This window comes from Balaenoptera borealis (assembly GCF_965194805.1).
Source record: "Balaenoptera borealis genome assembly, chromosome: 19".
Lineage (NCBI taxonomy): Eukaryota > Metazoa > Chordata > Mammalia > Artiodactyla > Balaenopteridae > Balaenoptera > Balaenoptera borealis.
In genome coordinates, this window is record NC_138878.1 from 57,950,969 (window position 1) to 57,968,336 (window position 17,368).

Here is a 17,368-nt window from a genome sequence, read left to right on the forward strand (position 1 = left end):
CAGTGTTGTGTTAGTTTCTGCTGTAAACAAAATGAATCAGCTATATGTATACATATAGCCCCCTATCCCCTCCCTCTTGCGTCTCCCTCCCACCCTCCCTATCCCACCCGTCTAGGTGGTCACAAAGCACCAAGCTGATCTCCCTGTGAGATGCAGTTGCTTCCCACTAGCTATCTATTTTACATTTGGTAGTATATATATGTCAATGCTACTCTCTCACTTCGTCCCAGCTTACCCTTCCCCCTCCCCATGTCCTCAAGTCCATTCTCTATGTCTGTACCTTTATTCCTGTCCTGCCCCTAGGTTCATCAGAGCCTTTTTTTTTTTTTTAGATTCCATATATATGTGTTAGCATACGGTATTTGTTCTTCTCTTTCTGACTTACTTCACTCTGTATGACAGATTCTAGGTCCATCCACCTCACTACAAATAACTCAATTTCATTTCTTTTTATGGCTGAGTAATATTGCATTGTATATATGTGCCACATCTTCTTTATCCATTCATCTATCGATGGACACTTAGGTTGCTTCCATGTCCTGGCTATTGTAAATAGTGCTGCAGTGAACACTGTGGTACATGACTCTTTTTGAATTCTGGTTTTCTCAGGGTATATGCCCAGTAGTGGGATTGCTGGGTCATATGGTAGTTCTATTTTTAGGTTTTTTTTTTTTTTTTTAATAAATTTATTTATTTATTTTTGGCTGAGTTGGGTCTTTGTTGCTGCGCGCAGGCTTTCTCTAGTTGTGTCGAGTGGGGGCTACTCTTCGTTGTGGTGCATGGGCTTCTCATTGCTGTGGCTTCTCTTGTTGCAGAGCATGGGCTCTAGGCGTGCGGGCTTCAGTAGTTGAGGCTCGCGGGCTCTTGAGTGCAGGCTCAGTAGTTGTGGCTCACGGGCTTAGTTGCTCCGCAGCATGTGGGATCTTCCCAGACCAGGGATTGAACCTGTGTCCCCTGCATTGGCAGGTGGATTCTTAACCACTGCGCCACCAGGGAAGCCCCTATTTTTAGTTTTTTAAGGAACCTCCATACTGTTCTCCATAGTGGCTGTATCAATTTACATTCCCACCAACAGTGCAAGAGGGTTCCCTTTTCTCCACACCCTCTCCAGCATTTATAGTTTGTAGATTTTTTGGTGATGGCCATTCTGACTGGTGTGAGGTGATACCTCATTGTAGTTTTGATTTGCATTTTCCTAATGATTAGTGATGTTGAGCAACCTTTCATGCCAAATAACCCAGTTTTAAATGGGCCAGTGATTTGAACTGACACTTTGCTAATAAAGGTATACAAATAGTTAATTAGCACATGAAAAGTTGCTCAACATTTTTCATTATCAGAGAAATGCCAATTAAAAGCATAATGAGATACTACTACACACCCTCTAGAATGGTTAAATTTAAAAGTCTGACAAAACCATGGGTTAGCAAGAATGTGGAGCAACAGGAATACTTCTACATTGTTGGTGAGAATGTAAAACTGTGGGACCACTTTGGCAGAAGGTCTGGGAATTCCTTATAAAACCTACTATGCACTTACCCTATGCCCCAGCAGTTCCACATTTACCCTAGAAAATGAGAATATATGTCCAAACAAGGTCTTTTTATATGAATGTTTACAGGAGCTTTATATAGTAGCAAGCATTTACTGGATGCCTACACTGTAATCATGTGCTGGGTTCACAGGGATGGATCGGACACAGTTGGAAGGAACCAGACACACATATAAGTACACCCAGACATGGTCTACACATACAGCCATACATGTACACATAACATACACATAGACACAGGCATGTACACACAGAGAAACATGCACAGACACACACACGTGCACACAGAGACACGGACATGTACATGTACAGAAGCGCACACACAAACTCACATGAACACACAGACACACAAGTACACACACAGCCGTTGTACCGTAAAGCAAAAAGTCCTAATACAAAGGCATAGACAAAAGACTCTGGACATCAACAGTTTAGCAAATATTTACTGAGCATCAGGAAGACCAGGCGACAGAGGGGGAGGAGCGCACGACGTCAGGGAATAAGTAGAGGACAGAAGGGCATCCCCGGGTGACGGAACAGCTCCTGTGAAGGCCTGGGGGTCAGAGAGGGCTGGGTGCAAGCACATAGATTGCTCAAAATAGGCCACAGCAAGAGCCCATATTGAAGTAGAACTGAAGGGCTGAAACAGGAGTGGCCTTGACTGTCCCCATCAGGGGTGGTGGTCCCAGTGAGAACGGTGGGTCGGCACAGTCCGGAAGAGCCCAGCAGTTGAAAGCCTAGTGTCTGAATCGGAGACATGGGTGCTAGTCCCAGCTTTTGAGTGTCACCATCTCCTTGAGCCTCATTCCCCAATGTGATGTGTATTTATTTAACAAGCCCCTTCTATTACCAGGCTCCGTCGTAGATGCTGGGGATACACCAGGGAATAAACAAATCAAAACCAAACCCCCTGCCTTTGTGGAGCTTACCTTCTTGTTGAGGAAAGTAGTCATTGAACATAGAAATAAATAGAGACAAATAATATGTCAGGGAATGATAAGTGCTCAGAAGAAACTCAAGCAGAGTAAGGGGTCAGAGATTGACACAGCTGCTGTCCTTCTGAACAAGAGTCAGCAAAGAGTGCTGTTATAACAGAGACATGAGTGAAGGCAGGAGGTGGGAGTAAGGAGGATGGTTTCAGAGAGCTGGAGGAGCATATGCAAAGGCCCCTGAGGTCAGCGTGTGCCTGCCATGTGTTCCTGGAACAGCCTGGAGGCCAGTGTGGGTGCAGAAGGAGCGAGAGAGGGCAGAACAGGACATGGGGACAGAGTAGGGCATTATAGACCATTTTAAGGACTTAGACTCTCTCTTGGGGTAAAATGGGAATCCACTGGAAGGCTTTACACAGATGTGACACAATCTGACTTATATTTAACAGATCACTCTGATACCAAGAGGGGAATAGACTGAAGTGGGGCAAGGGCAGCACGTATTGCAATAATCCAGGTGAACAATGATGGTCCTGTTAGTGTTTAAAAAAGATGTCCTCACTATACGTTAGCCATTCGATTCATTTTGTTTTCATTTTATTTTCCATATAATGTCACAAATAATTTGCCAACCATTGCTCTAGACTAACCTTCTCATTTTCCAGATGAGGAAACTGAGGCTCAGAAAGGAAAAGAGATCAGCTCAGGCTAAGAAAGATCCAGGGATTTCTCTCAAACCAAAACGGCAGAGCCACTTCTCCCACAGGGGTGGTGGTGAAAGGCCCCTACAGGTGTATAAACAGAGATGGGGTGAAGAATAGAGGAGGGGGTGTTACACTTCCAAGGTTCCTTCTAAACCTGAGATGGAGCGACCCTATGGCCAGGTCACCTGGAGTGTGACTTAAGAATGTGATCATCTTCCCAAGCCTGTGACTTGGAGGGACAGACATAGGCTGAGAAAGGGGGCACTTTCTTCCCAGATCCTTTGATGAGGAATCACTCAAAGATGTCAAAGACAGGGCAAGCCTGAAGGCAGGAGAAATCCTACATCCCCCCTAAGAATTGAACCTATATCTGATCCTTACTCTCCTCATAATAGAATCAGATGGGTAGGCTTGGGTAGAAAGGGCTGTTTCCCCTACAAACTCACCCACTGGGATGCACTACATATACCTTCTGTTAACAGGGAACCCAGAATTCAGCTCACTGTTCTGGCCTATTTGGAATCCCTGAGTGAGCCTCTGAGCCCCTGACTCGCTCCAGGGATACCCCCTCAGTCTTGCATCTTCACACCCTCCTTCACCAGCCATCAAGGTAGCCTCTGTGGGAAGCAAAGGCTGCATCAGGAATGACGTTAACACAGAAGAAATTACAAAATGGTAGCAGGATGCCCCTGGAGCGCTATTCAGCACTCACTGCTTCACCTGTAACACAAGTCTCTCTAACAGGCTGTTATGGGTGGTAGTGCCCCCAAATTCACATGTTGAAGCCCTAACCTCCATTACCTTAGAAAGTGACCTTATTTAGAAATAGGATCCTCACAGGCGTAATGAAGTTAATACAAGGACATTAGGGTGGGACCTAATCCAACTGGTATCCTCATACTAAGGGAAAATCTGGACACAGACATGCATAGAAGGGGACTTCCCTGGGGGTCCAGTGGTTAAGAATCCACCTTCCAGTGCAGGGGACGTGGGTTCCATCTCTGGTAGGGGAACTAAGATCCCACATGCCATGGGGCAACTAAGCCCATGCGCCGCAACTACTGAGCATGTGAGCCACAACTAGAGGGCCTGTGTGCCACAACTACAGAGCCCACGTGCTCTGGAGCCCACATGCCACAACTAGAGAGCTGCAACTACTAAGCCCGAGCACCACAACTAGAAGGGAAGCCCACAGGCTGCAATGAAGAGCCCAGGCGCCACTACTAAGACCTGACGCAGCCAAAAATAAAATAAGTAAGTAAATAAATAAATAAATAAATATTTTTTAAAAAGACATGCATAGAGGGAAGATGATGTGAACACACAAGAGGAAGACAGCCATTTACAAGCCAAGGAGAAAGGCCTGGAAGAGATCTTTCCCTCACAGCCCTCAGGAGGAACCAACCCTGCTGGTACCTTTATTTTGGACTTCCAGCCTCTCAATCTGTGGTACTTAGTTACGGCAACCTCAGCAAACTAATTAACAGGCCAAGAGATAATTTAAGATGACCTTCACTACAGGTGCTAGAAGCCAGCTTTGGGGTTAGGACAGAAGAGGAAGGGTGAGTGCCAGTCAGAGGCATAGGGAAGGGATGAGGGCCCTGAGACAAGATTCTGGAGCTTGAAGCAGGTGTCTGTGCAGCTCCCAACCACCCTCTCTGCCCTCCAGTTTCCCCTAACCCATTAGTCCTGCATTGGCAATTGTGGCCAAGATCCGAGACCTTGCACCACACCTATAGGTACACAATGACCCAGGAAAACCACATACTGTTACAGCTCAAAGGAGGTGAGTGCTAGAGGCCTGAGTCCCAAGAAGAAGGGAGGGTGGCTCAGAGTCCTGGGTCCTGAGAGACAGGGTCTTTGGGACCAGAACTCTCTCTTACTGTATATATGAACTGTTCCTAATATTTATGTTAATAACCATATTAATAATAATATTCTTAATATTAACAGTCCCCAATTGAAAACTCTTAATATATTTTTACATAAAATTTAGAGTTTTACCAACACCATTCTTATTGCGGCATTTTTCTCTATTAAAAATAAATATTCATTTATACCATAGAACTCACAGAAACAGTACCAAGTCTGAAAGAACACAAAGGGCATCTCTACTTCATGTTACATCAGAAAGCTTATATATATATATATATACATATATATACACATATATATGTGTATATATATGTATATATATGTATATACATATGAAATAGGATATTCCAGCCATGAACAAGAAATCTGAATGACACAACGTGTTCATGATACTGACACACGTGGGTTAGATACGATGGCAATCTGTCATTCAGGGGTGCCGGAAGTAACACTGAAGCCCGCATTACCCTATTCAGCCTTCCAGAAGGTCACGGAGGAGGCTGGTGCCATGACGTGTTCAGATCATGAGGTGTGGGCTGAGCAGGGACCACTGCAAGCGATGGGTGAGAAGGCCAAGTTGACTCCCAGCGGCTATGGCCACTGGATGGGTGCTGGGGCAGGGGCCAGGCTGGAAACATGCGAGGCAATTTGGACAGGGAGAAAAGTTCAGTGGGTGAAAGCCAAGGGTTTAACTTCCTAGTGTGGCTGGAGAAGTAAGGACTCCATAACCCAAAGAGAGAAAAGTGTAAGCAAGGCCATTTGGTGATGCACCGCCCGCCCCGCACTGCCGACCTAGCGCGGCAAAGACCAGCGAGCTCTAGGTCCGCCGGCTTGCCGGCCCCTCGGCGTCCTGCGCATGCGTACCTGGCAAGGCAGCCAGGGATAGGCCAATGGGGTGTGGCGTTCCTCCAGGCTCATCCAATGAGCTCATCAGATGCTTTCGTATCAACCAACGGGGCTTCGAGTGATCTGTCCCGTGAAGCAGGCCCCGCCTTCCGTGCCTCGGAGCGACCAGAAGGAGAAGGCCCGGCTGGGCGAGTGGAGCGTTCCAGGGCGTTTCTTCGGCACAAGGAGATTCTTGTGAGATCATATAGAAGCCAGGAGGAATTCTGGTCCCTTAAAGAGTAAAAGGGTGTCTGGGGGCCCAGATTCCTGGGTCCTGAGGAAAGAGAAGGCGGGGGGCGGGGCGGGGCGTGCGGGACTCCTGGAGCTGAGGGGGGCGAGGGCCGGGGCCCTGCGCTCTTGGGTCGGAGAGGGGGAGAGGCTGGGTCCCCAGAATCATGCGTCCTGACAGAAAAGGTGACTGAACCCAAACTCCTGGATCCCTAGGTAGGACAGGGCTGAGATCTCAGAATCCTGGGTTCGGATGAAGTTGGGGCTGGGGACTGAGGTTCTTGCGCCTCGAAAGAGTGTAGGTTTGAACCTGGACTCCGGAGTCTGAGGTAGAAGGGGCCTCTGGGCCAGATTACGGATCCAGAGATTGGAGGGTAGGGGGCTGTTGAGCTTGGTATAGGTGGCTGAGTCTGACAAGTACAGCTAGGGAAACTGAGGCTTGTTAACTAGTTAACTTGCCCAAACTCACAAGCTAGATCGGGACAGACTGACTTTAGAGATCATCGTTTTATATACCCGTAAACTCTGCCCTGAAGTCAGCACTTGTTGCCAGAACTTAGATCTAATCTCGTTCCATGTGGTTGAAAAGCTTCTTCTCCATCAAATCACAGACCTGATCAGTTCTTCCAAACGTCTCTAAAAGAAGCCATGGGAGCCTGTCGTTTCCAGGTTTTACTGTTCCTCTTTCTCCTAGGAGCTCCGACCTTGATCTGTATGTATTGGGGATGTGGGGGGAGAGCGGCTGGGACACGGAGGATGGATTTCTGGTGAAAAAGGAGTGGTTTGGGGCCCCACGGAGAAGGGCAAGCGCTTATCTTTATCTCATTTTCTCCCCAGTGGCACAAAAACTGCGTTGTCAAAAGAGTACATTCGTGGGTTTAGAAGCGGATCCAGTAGAGACATTTAACTGGACCACAGACAAAGTTGAGACTTGTGACAATGGGGCATTGTGCCAGGAAACCGTGCTGATGATTAAAGCTGGTAAAATGAGAAAGAGGCAATTGGGCTGGCGGGACGGGGCAGGGAGGAAGGGGATTATGTCCATGTTAGTGCGGTTCCCCCCTCCCCAGGCCAAACGTTAGGCCCCGCCCCCCATCCACTTTCTTCCCCTCTTGTCTCACAGCAGGGACCAAGACAGCAATTTTGGCCACTAAGAGCTGCAGCTCAGACGGGGCACCGGCAATAACGTTTATCCAGCACACGCCAGCCCCTGGCCTAGTCGCAATCTCCTACAGTAACTACTGTGAAGATTCCTTCTGCAACAACAAAGAGGACTTATATGAGTTATGGAGGACAGAAGAGATTGATGGTACCCTGGGAGGGGAGAGATGGGTGCTGAGAGAAGCTCTATACACCCCTGAAAAAACGGGAGGTCTTCCTTGTTTGTGTTCTTACTCAGCTTAGGTCCAAGTGGGCCATACACAAAAGGACCTCAGACCTTTGGCTTGTCTTTCTTTTTCTTTTTGTTTTTTTTAATTTTTTTATTTCATTATTATTATTTTTTAAAGAAACTGCAACCTATTTTATTTATTTATTTATTTTTGGCTGTGTTGGGTCCTCGTTTCTGTGCGAGGGCTTCCCCCAGCTGCAGCAAGCGGGGGCCACTCTTCATCGTGGTGCACGGGCCTCTCACTATCGCGGCCTCTCTTGTTGCGGAGCACAGGCTCCAGACGCGCAGGCTCAGTAATTGTGGCTCACGGGCCCAGTTGCTCTGCGGCATGTGGGATCCTCCCAGACCAGGGCTCAAACCCGTGTCCCCTGCATTGGCAGGCAGACTCCCAACCACTGCGCCACCAGGGAAGCCCCCTTTTCTTTCTTTTTCTGAATTGTTTCCTCGAGGTCTGGAAACACTGCTCTGAGCAGAGGGACATCAGTGAAGGCTGGAGTGTAAATGGGGTTCATTAAGCAATACAGTGTCAGTGGAGGTTTCTGAGCAGGGTGGCGGTATCATCAATCTAACAAGCATTGCTTCCCCCTTGCCGCATGGCCACAGCCCAGTTCCCCCGTTGGTCCTCAAGGCCTATAGAAATCTGGCCCCGCCTATCTTTTCAGCTCATTTCCTTCTCTTCCTTCTCTCATTTATTGTATTCTGGTTGGGGCTAGGATTCAAAATATTTAACAGTGGAGATGGTACTGACCAATCAGAATAGACGCTGGCTATAAAAAACAGTCCAGTCCCACCTGTGCCTACCAGCTGCGTATCAACACCACAGTTTCGCACAATTCTCCATCCACCAAGCCGCCTCACACCTCCAGCCCTCTGTCCTCGCTGTTTCCCTTGCTCCCCTCCCCCTCTCCCCCTCCCCCATTTCCACATAGCTAATCTCTGTTCTTCCTCCATCTCGACTCAGGCGTCTGCTCTGGGAAAATACGTAACCAAATTATTTTAGGTACTTAGGTCCTCCTCCATTTCTTTGCCACTAGACCTTGGACACAATGCCTACAATTCAGTATGGTAGTTAATTACTTACATGTCTGTCTCCTGCAAGGCAGTGATCCTAGATGGCAGGAACTGTGTCCTTTTTATATCTGTATCTCCACACCTGAGCACAGAGTTTGGAAGTCATGTTGGATGGGGTTCTGACAGCACAGAGATCAGTCGGAGAGGGGTGGGGAGGTGGTAGTAATAGTCCTTGAGTAGAGAGGCATCAGCAGGAAAGACTTGAGGAAGAGAAGGCAGCAAGGGGAGGCAACTCGAGAGGCGGGACGCGCCCTTACTTGTCCCTCTCTCTCCCCCTTCAGCTCCCAGAGAGTCAACAGCCCTCCGCTGCCCAACCTGTCTGGCTTTGGGGTCCTGTTTGAATGCTCCTTCTCTTCCCTGCCCCAACGATACAAATCGATGCTATCAAGGAAAACTTCAGGTCACTGGAGGTAAACTGAACATCTGATGGTTTCAGAGGCTGGAAAACCAGACATCTGAGTGTAGCCCAAGAGGTTCTGACACTCAGGGTTCCAGGAATGAGGGAGGACTGGACTCCTCTCTGATTTCCTAAAACATCTATGTGTCTCCCCATCCTTCCTTGTTCCACAGGAGACCTCAGCGCACCTTTGGAGATCAAAGGCTGTACATCCGCAGATGGTTGCAGGCTGATGTCTGGGATCTTTACAATAGGGCCCCTGTGGGTGAAGGAAACGTGTCCACTCAGGTCTGTCTCTCCCCGAAAGGTTGAAAGTGGGGCCACATGGCTTCACACTTCAGCTTGGAGGTTAGAGCTACTGCTGCCGCTGTTGCTGCAACCGCTTGTCCGTTGAGTAGGTGCTTCTGGTCCCGGGTCACTGGACATCTCTTTTGAGTGGTCATCAGCAAGTTGAGGAGCAGGTGGAAGTTTGAAGAACAGTTCCAGTGGATGTATTTGACATTTCTAATAAAGTTTCTGCTGTGATCTGTGTATGCCTCAAAACTAGAAGTGGCATTATTGAGCTAAAAGGGCCCTTAAAATTCATCTTCTCCAATCTACACATTTTGCAGAAAGGGAATCAAAGATCTTGAAAACTTTAAGGAATTTCTCACACTTACATAGCTATGGGCAGAGTCAGGACCAGAACTCTGATGTTTTGACCTAAAGTCTTGTTTTCCTTTCACTCTAATAGGTGTCCTTCTCTTGCTAGCTGGACAAGAGGCTAATGTTGTCCTCCTCCAGAACGCTCCCAACCCAGTTGTAAGGCCAACATCACCTGCTTTGGGGTTCTAATATTTCCCTGGGAGGTGGGGCAGAATGAGAAAAATCAGACTCTAAATTCTTCAATTATAGTGGCCCCATCTCCCTCTATCCTGTTTGTCCCTTGCCCAATTTACATCATTCCTTCCCATCTCTGCTGACTACTTAATGCCTCCTCAGTGGACAGAAGGAACTTAGGAGGGACCTGGGGCTCAGTAGGGTCTGATGAATGTTGGTGTAAAACTATTGGGTGGGGAGATTCTTTTTTCACATTCTTATGCTTATTTATTTAACTTATTACTCAAGAATACATAAAGCCTATGTTATTGTAAAAGACTCCAGTGATATAGCAGCTGTATAGAGCAAAGTAAAAGGTAGAGTAAAGGGGAACAGACTTTCTTTCATTTTTTTAAAAAACAGCCTTATTGAGGCTTAATTGACATACAATAAACTGCACTGGGAGTGGGAGGAGAGACTTTTAATACAAACTGTTGACCCCTCCCACAAAGGACAGGGGAGTCTGATCATAGTATAGTCCAGCCAAGTTCCTTCTAGAAAGTTCTCTAGTTCTTACTATTTGAGTTAAAGGCCCACTCCAGCTACTACGTTATCTTTGTTCCCAGGCATCCAGTTCTCCATTGTGTCAGTTTGGTGAATCTCTCTAAAGAGGGAAACACCAACAAATAAAACTTTAACTTAATGAGGGGACATATAAATTTGGGAAATTACAAGCATTCAGAGCCTTGACTGGTAAGTACTATTTGGGGTAAAACACAAAATCAAAAACAAAAAACGAACCGAAAAAGCCAAGTAGCTGTTTCCCATAGGACACTGGCTTCTTAATGGCACTGAAGACAGTTGCAGAAGACACTCCTGAGTAAATGGAGGAGAGCCACAATTTTCAAAAATTTGGCCTGTGAATTGTTTTGGTATTTTTAAAATTATATCTATCATATGCCAGAGAGCTTTATGCAGCATGTACAAATTTCTCAGTCCACAAACTCAAGTGTGCCAACTTTCTTAATTTTTAAATATATAATATAAACTATTTAAATATATTATTTCTTTTTATGATAATTTTGTTTTTAAATATATTATTTCTTTTTATGATAATTTTGTTTATAACAATCCCCCATTCTACCTAGTGGTAGGTAGAAACTTAACCAGTCTGAGTAAACTCGGTCATGTCAGGGTTTTCTCAGTCATTTCAGATCTAAGTTCAGTCAATTCAGGGCTTGTTTTCCTTTCCACTCTCCTCACCCAGGGCTTTGCTATAGTGCTGGTGGGCAGGAGGTGACTGTCTAGTTCTCACCTCTCATGCTGCTCATGTCCAGGTTCTTACTGATGCATGGTTCTCAGCTTCCATTCCTGCTGGCTTCCACTGGGAAATCTTCAACCCTGTCTGGGGATTCATGGGCTCCACGCAGGCCCTGTTAAGCTCTGCCATCCCTCTTAGCGACTTCGGGGCCTCTTCCAACTGCTCTCAAATAATCTAAAGCAGCCTAGGAATCCCATATAGGTGATGAAATTCCTGAAGATCTGGAGAGAAGATCCTTTCATAGAGACTTGCTTTCTCCCAAGGTACTTGAGAACGAGATGCGGCCTAGACCCTGCAATTTATCACCCAGCATACACAGACCACTATCACACATTCTTCTCAAATCTACTTTTTTTTTCCCCAACAATCATGCCATAGGAATTCCCTGGTGGTCCAGTGATTGGGACTCTGCACTCTCAATGCCAAGGGCCCAGGGCTGGGGTTCAATCCCTGGTCAGGGAACTGAGATCCCACAACAAACAAAACAATCATGCCATAAAGCCTTCATTCTTAGACTGAAACTTAAAAATTCCAAGTCTAAAAGTCAAAAGTTGGGCCTTTGGAATTACATCAACTTCAATTTACATAGCCTACTCTGAAATTTCAGGGCTGAACATGAAGGTATTTCTGGCTCTTTGCATTTCTAGGGTAATAGGCCTACTGACTGACTGGAGGAGAAGGGGCAAGAGAATTAGTACAAAGAATGGGGGCGTGGGGAGATAACAGTAATAGCATAATATCACCCTGCCGTACATGTGCTTCACCCACCCGGATTTAGTCTCCATCATCACACATGATATTCATTGCTCCCTCCAGGGCTGTGTTCATGTCCTTTCCTCCCTGAAATTCCATTTCCTCTTCCCACCTACCCACCCCAGAGGGCCCCACTAGACATCTCACTAGACATCTCACTGCCAACTCCAGCAGACCTTTCCGGACTTCTCTGGCACCCACTGATCTCCCTCAGCATAGCCCCAGCACATCTGCCAGCCTTCCTTCAATATTTTACAGTTTCCCACACAATGTATAATCTCCCCTGTCAAGGTAGCAGCACTTCAGGGACAGGCATTATTTCCAACAGCTTTACAACTTAACAGCACCCATAAGATGTGACTGGCAACTTGAGGTTATGAGTCTTCTGCTTATTGAAGTGACCCAAACTCCACTACACATGCACACACACCCCTCTCCAACAACAAAACTAACCACCATCAACTGCAGCCAATTACCTGAAACTTGATGCTGATGTGAAAAAAAAAAGTAAGCTCTAGAGAGTAGACAAGAAAAGAGGTAGAAGTCTAAGAAGGATGGGCACTGCAGAAAGTAAGAATCTGAAAATTCTTCTCTTTTGTCAACGATGTTATAGTGGCCAGGTGGGCACATCCTCGTTTGGGGCAGCGATGTCAGAGTGGGAGATGAGGTTTTTTTGGTTTTTTTGTTTATTTATTTATTTTGGCTGCATTGGGTCTTCATTGCTGCACGCGGGCTTTGTCTAGTTGCGGCGAGCAGGGGCTATTCTTCGTTGCGGTACATGGGCTTCTCATTGCAGTGGCTTCTCTTGTTGTGGAGCACGGGCTCTAGGCGCGTAGGCTTCAGTAGTTGTGGCACGTGGGCTCAGTAGTTGTGGCACATGGGCTTAGTTGCTCCGCGGCTTGTGGGATCTTCCCGGACCAGGGCTTGAACCCGCGTCCCCTGCATTGGCAGGCGGATTCTTAACCACTGCGCCATCAGGGAAGCCCTGCATTATGTTTTTATAAAAAGTAAGAAATTTCCTTTGCAGCGAAATATCACTTGTATAAATTAAACAAGGCACAGAGTTCCCTGGTGGCCTAGTGGTTAGAATTCGGGGCCTTCAGTGCCGTGGCCGAGTTCAATCCCTGGTCGAGGAACTGAGATCCTGCAAGCCACGTGCGGCCAAAAACAATTTTGGCATGGCCAAAAAAATTAATTAATTAATTAATTGAACAACGCTACAGTCAGAATACAGAACAGTTTCTTCATCTCAAAAACTCTCTTGTTCTACTCCTTTGTAATCACATCCTCCCTCATCCAAGTCCTTGACAACCACTGATCTGTTCTCTGATCACTATAGATTTGTCTTTCCAAAAAAAGTCATAGAAATGGAATCATACAGAATGAAACTTTTTGAAACCAACTACTTTCACTCAGCATGATGGCTCTGAGATTCATCCATGTTGTGTATATCAACAGCTGTTCCTTTTAATTGAGAAATATTATTATATTGTATGGACATACCACTGTTTGTTTATCCATTAACTCATTGAAGACGTCTGGGTTGTTTCTAGTTTGGGGCAGTTATAAAGTAAACATTTGTGTACAAGTGTTTGCTGTAAACATTTGGGTACAAGTTTTTATGTAAACATAAAATTGTATTTCTCTAGGGTAAATACTTAGGAGTAGGATTGCTGGGTCATATGGCGAGAGTGTGTTTAACTTTACAAGAAACTGAGAAACTGTTTTCCAGAGTGCTTGTATCATTTTCTTATTCCCACTAGCAATGGATGAGAATTCTAGTTTTGCAGTTTTCAGGATACAGGTCCTGAACATCTGTTGTTAGAGTCATAGTTATTTCACCTTTATGGGGCTATTGTAAATGATACTTTTAAATTTCAGTTTTCAATTTTTCATTGCTGGTATAGAAAATAAGTGCAATTGATTTTTGTGTGTTGAATCTGGCTAAACTCATTTATTAGTTCTAGGAGCTTTTTTGTGGGCTCCATGAGATTTTCTAAGTAGACAATCATGTCATGTGCAAATAGGGACAGTTTTTTTTTTTCTTTCCAGCATGTCGACCTTTTATTTCTTTTCTTTTCTTATTGTAGTGGTTAGGACTTCTAGTACAACGAATAAAAGTAGTGAGAGTGGACACTTTGCTTTGTTCCCAGTGTTAGGAAATTTCTTAAAAAATTAAACATACACTTGGCATAGGATTCTGCCATTCCTTTCCCAGGTACTACCCAAAAGAAACAAAAGCATATGTCCATACAAAGATTTTTATACAAATATTCATAACAGCTTTATTTATAATAGCCAAAAACTGGAAACAACTCAAATGCCCATCAACAGTGTAAAAATAAATTATGACATGTCTTCATGATGTAAAACTACTCAGTAAAAAAAGGAATGGGGGCTTCCCTGGTGGAGCAGGGGTTGAGAATCCGCTTGCCAATGCAGGGGACACGGGTTCGAGCCCTGGTCTGGGAAGATCCCACATGCCGCGGAGCAACTAGGCCCGTGAGCCACAACTACTGAGCCTGCGCGTCTGGAGCCTGTGCTCCGCAACAAGAGAGGCCACGATAGTGAGAAGCCTGCGCATCGAGATGAAGAGTGGCCCCCGCTTGCCGCGACTAGAGAAAGCCCTCGCACAGAAACAAAGACCCAACAGAGCCAAAAATAAATAATAAATAAATAATAATAATTAAAAAAAAAAAAAGGAATGAACTATTGATGCATACAGCCACGTGGATGAATCTTAAAATAATTATCCTGAATGAAAGAAGCTAGACAAAAAGGAGTCCATACTGTATGACTGCACTTATATTAAACTTCAGAGAATGAAAGTTAAATCTACAGTGACAGAAAGCAGATCTGTGGTTATCTAGAATGGAGAAGTAGGGGGGAATAGATTACAAAGGAGAACAAAGAAACTTTTGGAGTGATGGATACATTCATTATCTTGACTGTGGTAATGGTGAGGTTTCTGGGGTGGTCACATATGTCAAAAATCATCAAATTGTACCCTTTAAATATGTGCAGTGTACTATATGTCAATTATACCTCAATGAAGCTGTAAAAAAAAAAGCACAAACTGATTAACACTTTTTCTGTTTTTCAGTATTACCTTAAATTACCTTTTCTTGATAAAATTGGAGTAGAGGTGGAGGAGAGAATTATTATACTGAGAAAACTAATTTTGTGTTTGGTGGCCTGCCAGACTCCAAACCATCCCATCTGTTCCTGCTGTCACCAGTAAATCAACTGGCTTCTTGTGGACACAGTAAAATCTCTCTGTCTTTGACAGATATCCTCCTCCACCTCCCAACTCCCTGACCCAGGATTTGCCTCAGGAAGCTGCCATGGCTTGCCAGTCACCTATGAAGGGCTCCCTTCTATGGTAACCAGCGGGGCTCTCTTGTATCCATTTCCATTTCTCTGTTTTTGGGGGGTTTGTTTGTTTATTTGTTCGTTTTGCCACACCCTGAGGCTTGTAGGATCTTTGTTCCCTGACCAGGGATCAAACTCGTGCCCCCTATAGTGGAAGTGCAGAGTCCTAACCACTGGACCGCGAGGGAATTCCCTTTCCATTTCTCTTTAATTTTCCAATGTGTGACATTTTATAATGTCCAGATATTTCTTGGTGTTATTGCAGAAGTTAAGGTCTTCCATGTTCTCCCACATCCTAAGCCAAAATCAAAATCTCAATATGTGTGGTTTTTAAAAATAAATTTATTTATTTTTATTTTTATTTATTTTTGGCAGCATTGGGTCTTCATTGTGTGCAGGCTTTCTCTAGTTGCGGCGAGCGGGGGCTACTCTTCATTGCGGTGCATGGGCTTCTCATTGCGGTGGCTTCTCTTGTTGCGGAGCACGGGCTCTAGGCATGCAGGCTTCAGTAGTTGTGGCTCGCAGGCTCAGTAGTTGTGGCTTGTGGGCTCTAGAGCACAGGCTCAGTAGTTGTGGTGCACGGGCTTAGTTGCTCTGCGGCATGTGGGATCTTCCCGGACCAGGGCTCGAACCCGTGTCCCCTGCATTGGCAGGAGGATTCTTAACCACTGCGTCACCAGGGAAGCCTTCAATGTGTGTTTTTATCACGAGGAAGCTGAGTCTCTGGTCCTAGTCCAATATTACTCCCAACTGCTTTGATTTTATGCCTTCAGAATCAGACTCTATCACATGGTACCCTTCCTTGTTGTTAGCATCAACCAGTCCCTGTAAAAAGTCCCGTCCTCAGTTGATAACTTCACCCTTGTCACTGCCTCCTCTCCATCCTTTCTCTTACTACCCAGTAACTGGGTCTCCACCCTTAACCTTCTTGCCTCTAATGACTTTTTCTTTCTGTCTCCCTCCTTGTTGTCACAATGCCACTGAAATACTGTACCAACCGTGAAATCTCAATTAAATGCCTCTCCCATTAACAACTATAACATAAAGGAAGAGGGTAAAGGAATCTATACGATCATAAAGTTTCTACATTTCACTTGAAGTGGCAAAATATTGATTATAAGTAGATAGTGAAGAGTTAAGTATGAGTATTATACTCCCTAGAACAACCCCTAAAAACACCATGGAAGACCAATTATTAAATTGTTAAAGACTAATCATCAGAAGAGATTAAAAATAGGGACTTCCCTGGTGGTCCTGTGGGTAAGACTCTGCGTTCCCAATGCAGGGGGCCCGGGGTCAATCCCTGGTCGGGCAACTAAGGAGGCCGCATGCCACAACTGAGAAATCTACATGCCATAACTAAAGATTCTGAGTGCCACAACTAAGACCCAGAGCAGCCAAAATACATAAATAAATAATATTTTTAAAAAATAAAAATAAAAAAATAAAAACATGAACCAACTATATGGTGTCTACAAGATAATCACTGCAAATACAATGATACAGGTAGGTTAAAAATAAAATGATACACTTCCACTTCTGCTCCAAATGGAGTAACAGGGACTAAATTTATCCTCCTACATGAAACAAACAAAAACTAGACAAAATACATTGTTTTCAAGACACCTGACATTAAGCAACAAAGGGCAGTAATTCCTGAGAGATGGGAAAGGAATCAAGGCAAACCCTGTGATGACACCAGCTTTTTTTTTTTGGTTTTTATTTATTTATTTATTTATTTATTTATTTATTTATTTATGGCTGTGTTGGGTCTTCGTTTCTGTGCGAGGGCTTTCTCCAGTTGCGGCAAGCGGGGGCCACTCTTCATCGCGGTGCGCGGGCCTCTCACTATCGCGGCCTCTCTTGTTGCGGAGCACAGGCTCCAGACACGCAGGCTCAGTGATTGTGGCTCACGGGCCCAGTTGCCCTACGGCATGTGGGATCTTCCCAGACCAGGGCTCGAACCTGTGTCCCCTGCATTGGCAGGCAGACTCTCAACCACTGCGCCACCAGGGAAGCCCCCGACACCAGCTTTTTATCTTGAGAGAATTTCTAGTCCATAGCACAGGGAAAGAGAACTCAGGTGGAGTCTG

General features: G+C 45.3%; 1 protein-coding gene across 1 annotated transcript; it reads left to right on the forward strand.

The window, feature by feature from the left end:
• Positions 1-6,203: 6,203 nt before the first annotated feature.
• On the forward strand, positions 6,204-10,490 carry TEX101 (testis expressed 101). The gene is made up of 4 exons (XM_082369706.1): positions 6,204-7,154; positions 7,297-7,482; positions 8,916-9,044; positions 9,205-10,490. The coding sequence occupies exons 1-4, from the start codon at positions 6,899-6,901 to the stop codon at positions 9,423-9,425; spliced, it is 792 nt and encodes a 263-aa protein (XP_082225832.1). The 5' UTR covers positions 6,204-6,898; the 3' UTR covers positions 9,426-10,490.
• The last annotated feature ends 6,878 nt before the right edge of the window (positions 10,491-17,368 follow it).

Coding starts and splice junctions, on each gene's coding strand:
- TEX101 (XM_082369706.1), top strand. CDS start 6,899: ATGTGGGGGGAGAGCGGCTGGGACACGGAGGATGGATTTCTGGTGAAA. Junction 7,155..7,296: donor CGTGCTGATGATTAAAGCTG/GTAAAATGAGAA, acceptor CTTGTCTCACAG/CAGGGACCAAGACAGCAATT. Junction 9,045..9,204: donor AAAACTTCAGGTCACTGGAG/GTAAACTGAACA, acceptor CTTGTTCCACAG/GAGACCTCAGCGCACCTTTG.